The sequence below is a fragment of the Scylla paramamosain genome, chromosome 7 (assembly GCF_035594125.1).
Source record: "Scylla paramamosain isolate STU-SP2022 chromosome 7, ASM3559412v1, whole genome shotgun sequence".
In the NCBI taxonomy this organism is placed as follows: Eukaryota; Metazoa; Arthropoda; class Malacostraca; order Decapoda; family Portunidae; genus Scylla; species Scylla paramamosain.
Genome location: NC_087157.1, coordinates 10,891,779 through 10,906,399, shown reverse-complemented (window position 1 = coordinate 10,906,399; position 14,621 = coordinate 10,891,779). Strand labels below are relative to the sequence as shown.

Below are 14,621 nucleotides of genomic sequence, written 5' to 3'. Positions count from 1 at the left end.
TTTGTAGTTTGTTTATCATGTGTTTACCATTTCGTCTCCTAGTTTACGATTATTTATTTCTTGATTATGTGTTTTACATATGAACTACTTTTAGCTTGTAGTGTGTGTATCATGTGTATTTCGTCTTCTAGTTTGCGGTTATTTATTTATTTTTTTTTATGGTGTGTTCCTTTTCTCGCATTAACACCTTTTCATATCTCATCTTTATTTTTACTAACTATTTTTCCCTGTGCTTCTTGGTATTTCTCTGCTATTTCCAGTTCCATGTTTCCTTTTCCTTTCTTTGCTTACACTTGTTAATTTCCGTATTGTGTGTTTTTTCTCTCATATGAACACATTTTTTCTTTAAATTTCACTCCTTATTTTTCCTTGTGTTGAATAGTCTTTCTCTGCTAATTTCCACCTACAGTGTCATATATCCCTGGTTGCTTCAGAGTAACAGGAAGATAAGATAGACAAGACAGTGAAGAATTGCTAGGATTTATTGGTATTGAAACATACCAAGAGGCCTCTTGTTTATGTGGGATTTAAGGACGTAGGGTTCGATGAGGCGTCGTGCGCATTGTCGGATGATCGAAGGTTTCAGTCGTATCGTGTCAGGAGTCTGTGGAGGAAACAAAGCAGCGCGTTATTAATTCTAAACATTGCAGCAAAGAAGGAAGTCAAGGTTTGAGTGATTATAGTTTAATGTGGGACTTGTGCGAGGTGAGAAGAGAATAAAGATGGGACAAGAAGTGGTAGTTAATTCATGACTCACTCGTCTTCGTGTCTTGTGGCGCTTCGGCTGGTATCCTGCTGCTTAGGCCTTGTCCTGAGCTACGGTAGAGTTGGACTGGGAGTCGTCGCTACTCTTCTTTTCCGTCTCGTGCACACAGAACCAAGGGATGTACTGGGTGATGGCCTGCAGAGAGAGAGAGAGAGAGAGAGAGAGAGAGAGAGAGAGAGAGAGAGAGAGAGAGAAGTGGTAAGTAAAGACGAAGGACAAAACAACTTAATATTATGGCGCAGTAGAGCATTAAAGGAAACAGAGGGCAAGATGGTATGTGGTTCATGAGTGTGACTGGGGAAGTAGTTACTGTTGAGGGAAGACTTGTGTGTTTGTGGTCGTTGTTACTCACCACACGATACTTGGGGTGGCTGATGGCGTACACGAAGGGGTTGTAGCAGGAGCAGGACTTGGCCAGCAGAGCGGGGAGGGTGGTGACAAGGGGAGTGATGCCGCTCACGTCGCCCATCACACCCTGGAGGAAAATGGCTTAGTTGTGTTCATGGGTGCTTTCTGTCACCCATCGTTCCCACACCCAACCCTATATCCGCCCCTATATCCACGTACTAGTAGGAAATAGAAGTGAAGTCCTAAATGTTTCAAAAATAAATTCATCAGTAATGTTGTTGGTTACTTTCAATGCTGTTAACTGATCATAAATGTCAACATTTTCATGGAGTGGCTTCCGTTAAATGTTACCGCCCTATCCGTCAGTGTGTTGGCATGGTATTAGGTAGGCAGGGAGGCGAGGACGCACCTGCAGACTAATAATAGCGTAGGGAGTCCAGCAGATAAACCACAGAGAGACGTTGACAAGGGCTGTCTTAGCGATACGGATCTCTGCACGCTGAGATTCGGCTTCCTGCAACACATTGAACAGAAGAATGTAGATTAGGAGGGGAATTTCTTCTGTATTAAGTCCCTATGCAAACAAGGTCGACAACGTGCATTCAGTGAACTTTGAGTGTTATAAGCATATTGATCGGACAGTTCCAAAGATGGAAGACTTACGCCGGTGCGGAGGGTTGTCACGTTCATCTTCTTGGCCTGTGCGCGCATAGCGGCCTCGTGAGCGAAGATGGCCTTCACTATGAACACGTAGGAGAAGATGATGATAGCGGCCGGGAGGAAATAGTCTACGACGAAGATGACAATGTTGTAGCTCCTGGTCTGTTGTTGGGAAGAGAAACATTAAATGAGGACGTGAAGACATCGGTGAGGTTATCATAATGATGTCACGTATAGCAGAGGATAAGTGCCGTGCTGTGGATGCAGGTGGACTCACGTTAAAGTCCTGAGTGAGGTAGTCGTAGCTGCAGGAGTCCAGGATGCCCTCCAGGATGTACTTGCCCCAGCCGAATAAGGGAGCAACACCAAAGCCGATGGAGATGGCCCAGCTGATAATGGCTAGGAAGATGGCCTTGCCGTTGGTCATCTTGGGTCCGTTGAAACCATTGCAGATAATGTTGTACCTGTCGAAGGAGATCATGCACAGCAGCCAGATGCTTGTTACGCCAGTAATAGCACCTGTGGGAGGAGAGGGAAGGCATAAGTCGCGATGAGATGGTTGTCATGGCAACATGGCCACGCTGCTTTATTTATTGATGTGAAAAACATTTGATCATATACGGTTTTATGCATTTTATTTAGATTAACTGCTGTGCGTGTGTGTGTGTGTGTGTGTGTGTGTGTGTGTGTGTGTGTGTGTGTGTGTGTGTGTGTGTGTGTGTGTATGTGTGTGGAGATCTCCAGCATAAATTTGTGTGACTCGCGCTTTCCTTACTGTGTTGACATGATTGTGTAGGTGTGACTTTTATTTATGTGCAGCATATAAGAATCTTGTAATGTTTGTATTTTGATGAGGTGTCATGTCTCCATACAGTGGGAGGCGAGGGTAGTGTGCCAGGAGAACGTAGCCAGGTGTAGAAGAAGACTAATTATTTGAATCAAGTGTCATGAGCGCGGAGTTGTGTGTGGTTGTGTGAAGTACGTGAGGGCAGTAGTAGCGGAACTCACCCAGACAACCGTAGATCTCACAGTAGGTAGGACTGAACATCCAGACACCACCGCTGAAACAGTTGTAGGTGAAGAAGGGAACGTTGGTGGTCATCATGATGAGGTCAGACAGAGCGAGGTTCACCACGAGGATGTTAGCGGGAGTCCTAAGAGCCTGGGAAGGAGAGAGGGAGGAAGGGAGGTGAGGGAAGAGGCAACCACCTCACCAAGTCTTGCTTCACCTTTCCAGGATTGCATACAGTACACCCTGTCGTTCACATCTCACACTCCCATTACTGATCCTCACCTCTTATCTCGTAGTGTGTGCCCTGAGATAACTGGAATATCATGTCGCATATCTAACATTATTATTACATACTATTTGCCTGCGCCCTAGATATTAAGTAAGTTAGCATTAATAAGAAGATGTCATAGAGCAACAGAAACGTCGTAAAGGTGGAACTTTTGATTGAGATGAATGCGAGTTGAAATAAAAGAATCTGAGTTGAAATAAGGTAAGGATATTCGTATCTCTAGTTTACAGTAATAACAAATATTAGTAATTTTAACACGCTAATGTCAAAGAGTTCAAGTTCACAATACTGTATAATATTGGTAAAGGCTAATGTTATCGTTTGCTCTACTGATGGTAAATATAATAAATGTAGAGAATAATGAAAAAGTAAGTAGTGATTTTCGCAATATAATACAAATTCATAGATCTTTCAGTATAATAAGAGACCAGTTTTGTTGTACTGGCATCATGATAACAACAACACACGAGAAGACAAGCAAACTATGAGCTCAAACATTACATCCCCACCATTTATTATCTTAAACTTGTACAGCCCAACAACCCAACATACATATCCACCCAGACAGCCTTTGCCCCACACCCATACCTACCTGGCATTTGGCGAACAGGTAGATCACCATGCCGTTGCCAATGATGGAGATGATGCAAAGGAACAGGTAGATGACACCAAGGAGGTAGTGCCACATGGGGTTGACGGGGGGGAAGTTGTACCAGTGCTGGTGGACGTACGGCTTGATTTCAGGCCTCACAAAGTCCACTATGCTCACTCCCTCGGGATATCCATAGGACACATCCTGAGACCTGTAGAGAGAGAAGTGTGGAGGGTGTGGGTGTGAGATGAGGTGGGATGTTAAGAGACAGTTGGCGTGATGAGAGAGAGGAACGTGTGTGTGTGTGTGTGTGTGTGTGTGTGTGTGTGTGTGTGTGTGTGTGTGTGTGTGTGTGTGTGTGTGTGTGTAGGAAGAAGGGTGCAGAGAGATGGATGAGAGACAAAAAGGAATAAGAGGGACATTGAAAGAAAAAGAGAGAGAGGCCGAAAAAAAAAATAGAGGGATTGAAGAAGATATAGAGACAGAGAGGAAGAAGACACCAAAAGAAAGGAGGAAGAGTGACATAAAGAGTAAGAGGGAGAGAGATAAAGGGAAAAAAGAGACAGAGCTAGAGAAAAAAAAAAAAGAGACAAGAGGGAGTGAAGATGATGTGGGGACAGAGAGGAAGAAGAAGGAGACAGAAAAAGCTTAAAAGGGATATGGGAATACGAAAGATGAAAAGGGAGACTCAGAAAGAGATAAAAAAGGAAATAGGGATAGAAGTAAAAATTAAAGATAGAAATGGAAGAGTCGATAAGAGAGAGAGAGAGAGAGAGAGAGAGAGAGAGAGAGAGAGAGAGAGAGAGAGAGAGAGAGAGAGAGCATAAAAATATACCACCGCAAGATATCAGCACATATCAAATAAGATGGGTTTTGAAGCGTAACTAGAATGAACTAAGACAAAAAAAGATTAAATATTTTGTTGTACAATAATAAGTATATGTATTATTACTGGAAGACAATAAGGAGAAGTGGAAGTAGATGGAAAAGGAGGAGTAGACGAGGAGGAGGACATGTAGGAGTAGGACTAAGGAGAGAAAACTAAGGAAACATTGCTGTAAGAGAAGTAGGTGAAGGAGTGGTGGTAGGAGGAGGAGGTGTAAGGAATAAAGAAACACTGCTACAGTAGATGGAAAAGATGAAGAGTAGGAGGAGGAGAGATAGGAGGAGATGGAGATGGTGCCTAAGAGTTGAAGAAACACTGTTATAGGACAAGTTGGAGGAGGAGGTGTAAGAACTAGAGAAATACTTCTACAGGAGGAAAAGGTGAAGAACGTGAAGGAGTAAGAGGATGAGGAGGAAGTGGTATCCAAGAGTTAAAGAGACACTACTGCAAGAGGAGGTGAAAGAGTAATAGTAGTGGTAGTAGTAGTAGTAGTAGTAGTAGTAGTAGTAGTAGGAGGAGGAGGAGGAGGAGGAGGAGGAGGAGGAAAAGTAAAAACTAGAGAAATACTGCTGCAGGAGGGAAAGGTGAAGAAGGAGGTGTCAAGAACAGAAGAAACACTGCTGCAGGAGGAGGGGGCGAAGGAGTTGGAAGAGGAGGTGTAAGAAATAGAGAAATACTGCTGTAGGAGGAAAAGGTGAAGAAGAAGAAGGAGGTGGTGGTCGTGGTGTCCAAGAGTCAAGAAACGCTACTTCAGGAGGAGGAGGTGGTGTAAAAATTAAGAGAAGGCTGCTGTTGGAGGAGGCGTAGAAAGCGTTGGAGGAGGAGTTATACCCGTAGAAAGCCATCTGTGGTCCACTGGAGTTAGCCATGGTGATGGAAGGGTGATCGTAAGGTCAGCCTCTGTCCAGAACTCCTGACGAAACGGAATGAAGCTCCTTCGTGCCGTCTCTTTCTTTCACTCGCTTTATATACCTCTCGCTGCTTAAGGGAAAAAAAGAAGAAAACTTGCTAAATGTATTACTTCCGCGCCGAAGAAGACTCCACCCCCCTCAAACTTGGCTTCAGGTAGCTAAGGATAGAAGATCAAAGCCTCAACCGTACATGAGGTCAAGCTCGTCTTTTCCTAATTTCAGTGAAGGCTTGCTGTTGCATTCCGAGTACTCGGCCAAGTGAACTCAGATGAGGGGAGTATCCCTTGGAAAGCGTCTCTCGTTACGCTCCGCCGCCTCTCCCGTGGCACCCCTGTAACTCCTGTAGCACTTTTAGCACTTCCCTGGCACTCTGTCTCTTCCATTGAGACTTGAATACTGGCTACTGTTTTTGATGCCCTGCTTGGACCATAGGGCTCTGCGGGTTGAGGTCTCTGTCACCTCCCCTAGCGGTGAATGAAGACAAAAATGTAAAGAATGAATTAATATGCTGAGACACAAATATGAGTATGTATGTAAATATTTACCTATATGTCTGCCTCAGTCTGTGTGTGTGTGTGTGTGTGTGTGTGTGTGTGTGTGTGTGTGTGTGTGTGTGTGTGTGTGTGTGTGTGTGTGTGTGTGTGTGTTTATTCAGCTAACTAACTATATATCTACCTACCTATCTGTCTATCTTCCTGTCTATGTATGTATATATGTATGTATATATGTATGTATGTATGTATGTATGTATGTATGTATGTATGTATGTCCTTCTGTCTGTCGGTCTATCTATCTGTCTATTTATCTATCTGTCTACCTATTTATCAACTAATGCATGTGCTGCATAACTAACAATGTACATAATCAGATATCATAATTTGTGTGGCTTCAGAGCGCAGCTAATTTATGTGTGAACTTTTATCTCAACTTATTTAATGCCACGGTTATTAACTCTGGAACACTCGCTCTTTAGTTAACATTATGTGAATTAGTTGTTCGAGTGCGGTTTCATATTTTCCAATTGATTATATGAACATTGCAAAGTGCACTGCCATGTTTTCCAAATGATTTGTATATTTTAATAAACTTCAATATTAAATTCATGTACTTCACTGGTCTTGTTAACTGGAAGGATTAGGGAAGTGAGTGAGCAGTGCAATTTTTATATAATCTGAAGTCATTTAATCCTTAGATCTTGAATTATTATAGGTAGGACTTGAGTAGGACCATAATGATTTTATTTTCCGGGAAGATGAAAGAAAGAAACGACAGAAAGACAGAATGATGGAAATAGTTAAGTATGTATTAAATATAATATTAATGTATCAGCGACCTAGAGAGAGAGAGAGAGAGAGAGAGAGAGAGAGAGAATAGGGTGGCAGTCACCATTATTATTATCATCATCATCATCATTACTACTACTACTACTACTACTACTACTACATCATCATCATCATCATCATCATCATCATCATTATTATTATTATTATTATTATTATTATTATTATTATTATTATTATTATTATTATTATTATTATTACTACTACTACTACTACTACTACTACTACTACTACTACTACTACTACTACTACTACTACTACTACTACTACTACTACTACTACTACTACTACTACTACTACTACTGCTGCTGCTGCTGCTGCTGCTGCTTCTGCTGCTGCTGCTGCTGCTGCTGCTGCTGCTGCTGCTGCTGCTGCTGCTGCTGCTGCTGCTGCTGCTACTACTACTACTACTACTACTACTACTACTACTACTACTACTACTACTACTACTACTACTACTACTACTACTGCTGCTGCTGCTGCTGCTGCTGCTGCTGCTGCTGCTGCTGCTGCTGCTGCTGCTGCTGCTGCTGCTGCTACTACTACTACTACTACTACTACTACTACTACTACTACTACTACTACTACTACTACTACTACTACTACTACTACTACTACTACTACTACTACAATGATCATCATCAAAAATGTCTCATCTCCTGCCTTCTTTTACTATGGGAATACAAACATTGTGCTTAACAATCTCTTCAGATCAACATACAAACATTACTAATGCTATCTCCGATTAGACACACATACAAGCTTTTATCTCGTTCTGAGTTTAATTAAAGATTCAAGAATCTCATCATTTCGTCTGTGTTAGATGCTTCAACTGATTTTAACTAGAAATTACTTGCCTTATCTTCTGCTAAGTAATCGAAGATGAAGTTTTGATTTGACAGACTCCTTAACATTTTTTTTCTTTCTTTCATTCATTCTTTCTTTCTTTCTTTCTTTCTTTTTTATTTATTTATTTGTTTACTCATCCATTTATTTACTTACTCGATTCGATTACTTAATTTGTTTATTTATGTGATTGTTATTTTACTTTACTCTTTTTTATTGATTAATTTATCAATTTTTGTCGTCGAAGTAGCAACCCTACATGATGTCTTTGTTCATTTATATACATTGTTTTTGTGCCTGTCACGTTGAACACAGATAAAATAGCGCTTCTTTATGCTGTTAATGATGTCTTTCGAAATAAAACTCAAAACTTGAATTAGATTACTTTATTGAAATTCATTGTAATTAGTTAAACTGCTTTAAATAAAATTAAATATGTGAAATCTCAATAAATGATATATGCACTCGTAGTCATCATCATCATCATCATCATCATCATCATCATATTTCTAAGTGTACTATGTTAGTTGGTAATAAACCATAAACTTGTTATGAATTCATGAATACAAGTCGTACTGCAATTTACTCCTTCCTTTTAAGCGTCCTTCTAGTCTATCCCTCAATATATATATAATCATTTACGGTCGCTTTACCATTATCTCTGTGGAAACTGTACTGAACTTTTACTAATATTTTACAGATTTCAAAGTCACACTCATCATTAGCTTATCTTATCGTCTCCTGCAGTAAAAGTTCCGTCAGCTTGTTACGTAACATGTGATGTCACCCACGGACGGAATTCAAACTTGTCCCGCACGATTATTACTTTGTCCTTACTTGAATTACTCTCTGATCTCTTACCGCTGTCTTCTTATGTACAGGATTTCCATATACTGCTTAAACTCGATGCCTCTTTGCCCTTGACCATCTCTAACACTTATTTTGACGGGTGTGTTTCTGATTCTGTCAGTGAGTGTATCTTTCTCCTCTGTTTCCTCACTTAAATTTTCCCCAGGTCTTCTAACACAGTTCTCTTATGTACAGACGTCCCATATAATGCTAATACCTGTTACCTCTTTGCCCTTCATTCTCTCCAGCAACTATTTCGATTTTTGCATTTTTGTTCAGTGAGTATATTGTTTCCTATACCTAGCCAATATATATATATATATATATATATATATATATATATATATATATATATATATATATATATATATATATATATATATATATATATATATATATATATATATATACGAGTATATATATATATATATATATATATATATATATATATATATATATATATATATATATATATATATATATATATATATATATATATATATATATATTTATTTATTTATTCATTTATTTATTTATTTATTTATATTTATATTTATATTATTTTCCGCGTAAAAGTAATTTGAAAAAGAGCATTCTTTTATACCTAATTTACTTTTGTCATTACCCTCATCAGCGACATCTGAAAGGATTGTTAAGTTATATTAAAAGGAGTATAAAAGTGCGTCTTGCTGACACGCGTGCCACGCTCCACCACCCTGGTCTCCCCTTCCCCGCTGGCCTTCCCCGATAAGCTGGAGGCCTTTTCCTTCTAAGCTTTCACATTTTCTTTGATGCTACTAAGCAGTCTTTAAGCCATGTTCCGTAAGGCTTCTTTCTCACCCTCGGTCTTTACTAGTTTGTTTATTTATCTTTATCTTTGTATATATATATATATATATATATATATATATATATATATATATATATATATATATATATATATATATATATATATATATATATATATATATATATATATATATATATATATATATATATATATTTACGTTATTATGCCTTCCTCTCTCTCTCTCTCTCTCTCTCTCTCTCTCTCTCTCTCTCTCTCTCTCTCTCTCTCTCTCTCTCTCTCTCTCTCTCTCTCTCTCTCTCTCTCTCTCTCTCGTCCTCTGTTTCTTCTTTAGTTACCACATTTCGCTGCATTGCAAGGCTGCATAAATGAAAGAGGACAAGGAGAACGAGGACGCTGGGAGGAGAATGAAGAAGAGGTGGAGGAGGAGGAGGTTGTGGTAGTCCTGTATATAGTAGTACTATATATACTACCTATACATAATACTATGTATATTGGTGGTGACTGTCAAAGACAAGGAGGAGGAATAGGACGAGATGGAGATTGATTGATTTAATTGCAACATAACGAAATTATATTGTACTGAGATGAAGGAGGAAGAAAGAGATGAGGAAGGAGAAGAAAGAAATGAGGAAGGAGAAGAAAGAGATGAGGGAGGAGAAGGAAGAGATGAGGGTGAAGAAGAAAGAGGAGATTAGGAGCAGGAAGAAGGGATGAAGAACACACAGTAGGGCTTCGTATGGAACTCTCACTCTCTCGCGAGGAACACATGTGTGGAGAGGCCGAGAAGATGTAGCAGCTGTAGTAGGAGTATCTGGGCTGAGAGTAATGCAATGTGTTCCACTCCGCCACGCCGACAAGACGACAAGACCTGCCAGGCTTCCATACACCTTGGCCCCTGTCTTTATCTCGTCCATCTCTACGGGACTGTATGGTCTTGTTGTAGCGCCAGTGTGTCTTTCATACACTTAGGAATATTGAACTGTTATTTTTTATTTACCAGATGCTTCTATACTCATTGTTTTAAGTGAGTTAGTATAAGGCATTTATTTTTATGATGCTTTTTGTATGTAATAATTCTACATGTTTTGATGTTTTCGAGTACTAGCGCCACGTGATCCCGGTGTTGCTGCGCTAATATTGTATATAATTATTCACTTAATCTATCAACCAGAGAGAGGTCATATGCTTATGTGGCTAAATGTAGGAGACAGTACGTACTTACTAATTTAATCCAATCCGTAAAGTATTTTTATTTTTTTTTTTATTCAGGCGTATAAACAGAGAACATAGGCAGTTTCTTTTTTGTTACCATCTAGCACGCCTTTTACATGTCCTTCATTAATTTGTATATCTTTTACTCTCGTTTAGTCTAGTAACGTGTATATAACATTTTATTTATTTATCTATTTTTTATAATCGAGACTTGGAAAATTTAAGTTGTATTTACTCGTCTGTAATCATAAAATTGTCTTCGTCAGTTAGTCACAGTTTTGAGGTGCTTTATTAAGATGATTTTTTATTTTGATAAGATTTTTTTTTCTATTTAATCTAATCTTAATTTATTTATTACTATTTATTTAGTTAGTGTTGTCAAGACTAAGAATTGAGCACAGCGTGAGAAGGATGGTCGATGGGAGTATCCAGTGTGGTCAGTGTGGTCTGTTTTGCTAGAAAGTACGGCCCTCACTGTGGCCTTATGCCGTTCATAGGTCAGTCCCTTGAGGAAGTAGGTGTTCCGGGGGGCGAAGTCTCCAGATATGATGACGGAGACACAACAGGAGATACAATAAGAGGAGGGAATTATAGTTTATCTGAGTGGTGTATTAAGAACATGGGAGGGTAGAGATGATTTGAAAGGATTATGAAAGAATCTATTTAGGCTTGTATTGTGTTGATTCTTCCCTTCGGTCATCAGCCACGCCCGCCAACCTAAAATACATGATGAATGGCTGTCATAAGTTGTTGTTAGCTACTGAGACAGGCTGGGCGAAGGGAAGTGACCACGCCGATGGACACACACACACACACACACACACACACACACACACACACACACACACACACACACACACACACACACACACACACACACACACACACACACACACACACACACACACACACACACACACACACACACACACACACACACACACACACACACACACACACACACACACAGAAAGAGTTGTTGTTTTTTTGTTGTTTTGTTGTTGTTGTTGTTGTTGTTGTTATAGCAGTAACATTCTTTCCTTCTCCTCCTCCTCCTCTTTCCACTTCCTTCCTCCAGGGCATCCTTCCTTCCTCCGTCCAGGTAATCCTTCCTGTGCCCACCGCAGGAGTCCGCCAGATGCACGGATATCCTGGTTAAAGCCAGAGAGAGAGAGAGAGAGAGAGAGAGAGAGAGAGAGAGAGAGAGAGAGAGAGAGAGAGAGAGAGAGAGGTGGAGCAGGTGGATAGTGAGTGTTTGCTTCGCTGTAATTTATATGTTTCCGGTGTGTCAAAGTGGCCATTGGTTTGAAAGGAAAACAAGATGAAAAGACACATTGTGCACCATCCTCCTCCTCCTCCTCCTCCTCCTCCTCCTCCTCCTCCTCCTCCTCCTCCTCCTCCTCCTCCTCCTCCTCCTCCTCCTCCTCCTCCTCCTCCTCCTCCTCCTCCTCCTCCTCCTCCTCCTCCTCCTCACGCTATCTTTTATCCTTCCCCATGGACGATAGAGTTTAGCCAGTTACTTTCCTGCCGTGTAAATTTCTATGCATGCATCCCCCACCCCCACCCCCCCCCTCTCTCTCTCTCTCTCTCTCTCTCTCTCTCTCTCTCTCTCTCTCTCTCTCTCTCTCTCTCTCTCTCTCTCTCTCTCTCTCTCTCTCTCTCTCTCTCTCTCTCTCTCTCTCTCTCTCTCTCTCTCTCTCTCTCTCTCTCTCTCTCTCTCTCTCTCTCTCTCTCTCTCTCTCTCTCTCTCTCTCTCTCTCTCTCTCTCTCTCTCTCTCTCTCTCTCTCTCTCTCTCTCCTCTCTCTCTCTCTCTCTCTCTCTCTCTCTCTCTCTCTCTCTCTCTCTCTCTCTCTCTCTCTCTCTCTCTCTCTCTCTCTCTCTCTCTCTCTCTCTCTCTCTCTCTCTCTCTCTCTCTCTCTCTCTCTCTCTCTCTCTCTCTCTCTCTCTCTCTCTCTCTCTCTCTCTCTCTCTCTCTCTCTCTCTCCGGCCATTTTCCAATGCCAAAGAGATAAATGGCCTGGTTTTCAGTCATGTTTCTCTTGTTCATAATGTAGTAATCTTGTTAATTTGTCACTAGAACCGTGAAAAAAAAAAAAAGCAGGTACAGGAAACTGGGGATGTGGAGAAAGTAGGTAGCAAGAGAAAAGAAGGAAGAAAGTATAATATCTGTTTAATGCGGGGGATGGAGGAGGAGGAGGAGGAGGAGGAGGAAGAGGAGGAGGAAGAAGAGGAGGAGGAGGAGGACAAAAAGAGGCGGAATATGCCATTACAGTCTGAGATTGCAAGAGATATCTCTAGTTTTGTTTAACTTTTCACTGCGATATGCAACAATTCACAGCACCGAAAGCAATGTATGGAGTCTTTATAAGTATCTACACGAAAGAAAGGTATATTAAAGGATAGACTTTTGCAATTCCTAGTCACTATAATGTTTGCAGGTGGATGTAGAGCGAGAAAAGATGTTTCAGAGTGGCTTGTGATTCAGGAAAAAAGGTTGATTAATCATTTTGGCTCTTTTCTTTGGGAACTGACACTTCAGTTGACCTTTTTATTGTGTTACCCTTAGCCAGTTCCCATCTTACATAAAAAAAAAAAAAAAACGTGAAGGCAGGAAGAAGAGAAGGATGAGAAAATAACAGTAAGAGAAGGAAGGAAGGAGAGGAGAGCATAGAGCATCATACCAGCGGGACTGGAGATGGGAGGGAGTGTGGCCGGAAGGATCACGATGGCCAGATTACAGCTTCTAAAAGGCTTCACGTAACCCGTCCGATATTAACACCCCGGGCCACGACAGCGCTGAGTCACAGGGAGCAGATACGGCGGCGCTCCAAAGGGTGGGTATGGGATGTTGTGCCTTGTGGGGCTACAGCGGGGCAAGTGTGGACAGGTGTGTGTGTATGTGTGTGTGTGTGTCTGAGTGGACGGATGGGAGGTGTGTGTGTTTCCTGGGATGTCACCTGAGAAGAGAGAGAGAGAGAGAGAGAGAGAGAGAGAGAGAGAGAGAGAGAGAGAGAGAGAGAGATGACGCTCTGGCAAGGAATGAAATAATTAGATAATGAGAATAATGAAGATGACCAGATAAACTAAAAAAGCGTAATTAGAAATTAAATGAGCAAATGAGTGAAAAAAAAACAATTAAAGAGGAAGAATGAAATGGAAAGATAAGGAATATACAAAGGAATACAAAGGAAGACAAACAGCAACAGACCCTGAGGTCCTTACTAGGCTGTTTATTGAGACTATTTACTAACTACCAGTGATAGGGACAGGACAGCAAAGCAGAAGGCTCCTCCCCACCCACCCCTCCCTCCAGCCTAGGCTGGCAGGAAAAAAGGCGAAACCATGTGATATTGAAAAACCACGTGGAATTTTAGTAGAGAGTGAAAAGGAAAAATGTAATCTACGTCTGACTACTAGTGTTTGTGGGGGGAGGTGTTAAAGCTTGGTAAATATAATGTGGTGTGTGCTTTATGTACGTGGATGCACAGTGTGTATGTCGAATGGGTGGTGCGGCAGCCTTGCCTGGCGCTTTCTAGGGAGGCAGCAGTCAATCAGGCCCCAGCTCCGTTCAATCCACTGAGATAGCATACTTTCCCTGTAGGGACGCCGTACGCTGGTTTCCCCTTGCAACATTGATCCCTGGTACTTTAGTTCCCGATGGTGATCAATACTTGACAAGGCCCTCTCCAAACGCAGCCCGTCACAGGTCGAGAGTAGTAGTGGTGACCGTTAGCTCTGGGCTATCTGTGCGTGTAGGCAGTGTTGTGTGGTGTGTGTGTAGACACAGTGTGGAGTCAAAGAGGTGGTGCGGCAGCCTTGCCTGGCGCTATCAAGAGAGGCAGCAGTCAATCAGGCCCTAGCTCCGTACAACCACTGTAAAAGTGCACTTCCCTTCACAGGACGCCGCACACTGTATAGTTACCCCCTGCAGCGGTGACCCCTGGTACCTTAAATCCCGATGATGGTCACCAACTGTCAGGGCTCTTGACCATCCACAGCCCTTCACAGATCGAGAGCAAAAGTAGTGACCGTTCACTCCGAGCTATCTGTGTCATGTATGGAGGGTGAGTGTACTTAAGCTAACGGGCAATTTCGAGC

At 41.4% G+C, this 14,621-nt stretch overlaps 1 protein-coding gene across 1 annotated transcript; it reads right to left on the bottom strand.

The window, feature by feature from the left end:
* Positions 1–464: 464 nt before the first annotated feature.
* On the bottom strand, positions 465–5,526 carry LOC135101752 (compound eye opsin BCRH2-like). The gene is made up of 9 exons (XM_064006026.1): positions 5,385–5,526; positions 3,668–3,878; positions 2,783–2,936; positions 2,052–2,293; positions 1,778–1,936; positions 1,524–1,628; positions 1,119–1,241; positions 758–901; positions 465–604 (listed from the first exon to the last, which is right to left on the bottom strand). The coding sequence occupies exons 1-8, from the start codon at positions 5,420–5,422 to the stop codon at positions 800–802; spliced, it is 1,134 nt and encodes a 377-aa protein (XP_063862096.1). The 5' UTR covers positions 5,423–5,526; the 3' UTR covers positions 465–604; positions 758–799.
* Positions 5,527–14,621: the final 9,095 nt, after the last annotated feature.

What these genes read in the sequence shown, in the direction of transcription:
- LOC135101752 (XM_064006026.1), bottom strand. Translation starts at nt 5,422, where the DNA reads ATGGCTAACTCCAGTGGACCACAGATGGCTTTCTACGG. An exon ending in TGAGATCTACGGTTGTCTGG is followed by an intron (nt 2,294 to 2,782) that starts GTGAGTTCCGCT and finishes CTCCTCCCACAG; the next exon opens with GTGCTATTACTGGCGTAACA. An exon ending in TGACAACCCTCCGCACCGGC is followed by an intron (nt 1,629 to 1,777) that starts GTAAGTCTTCCA and finishes AATGTGTTGCAG; the next exon opens with GAAGCCGAATCTCAGCGTGC.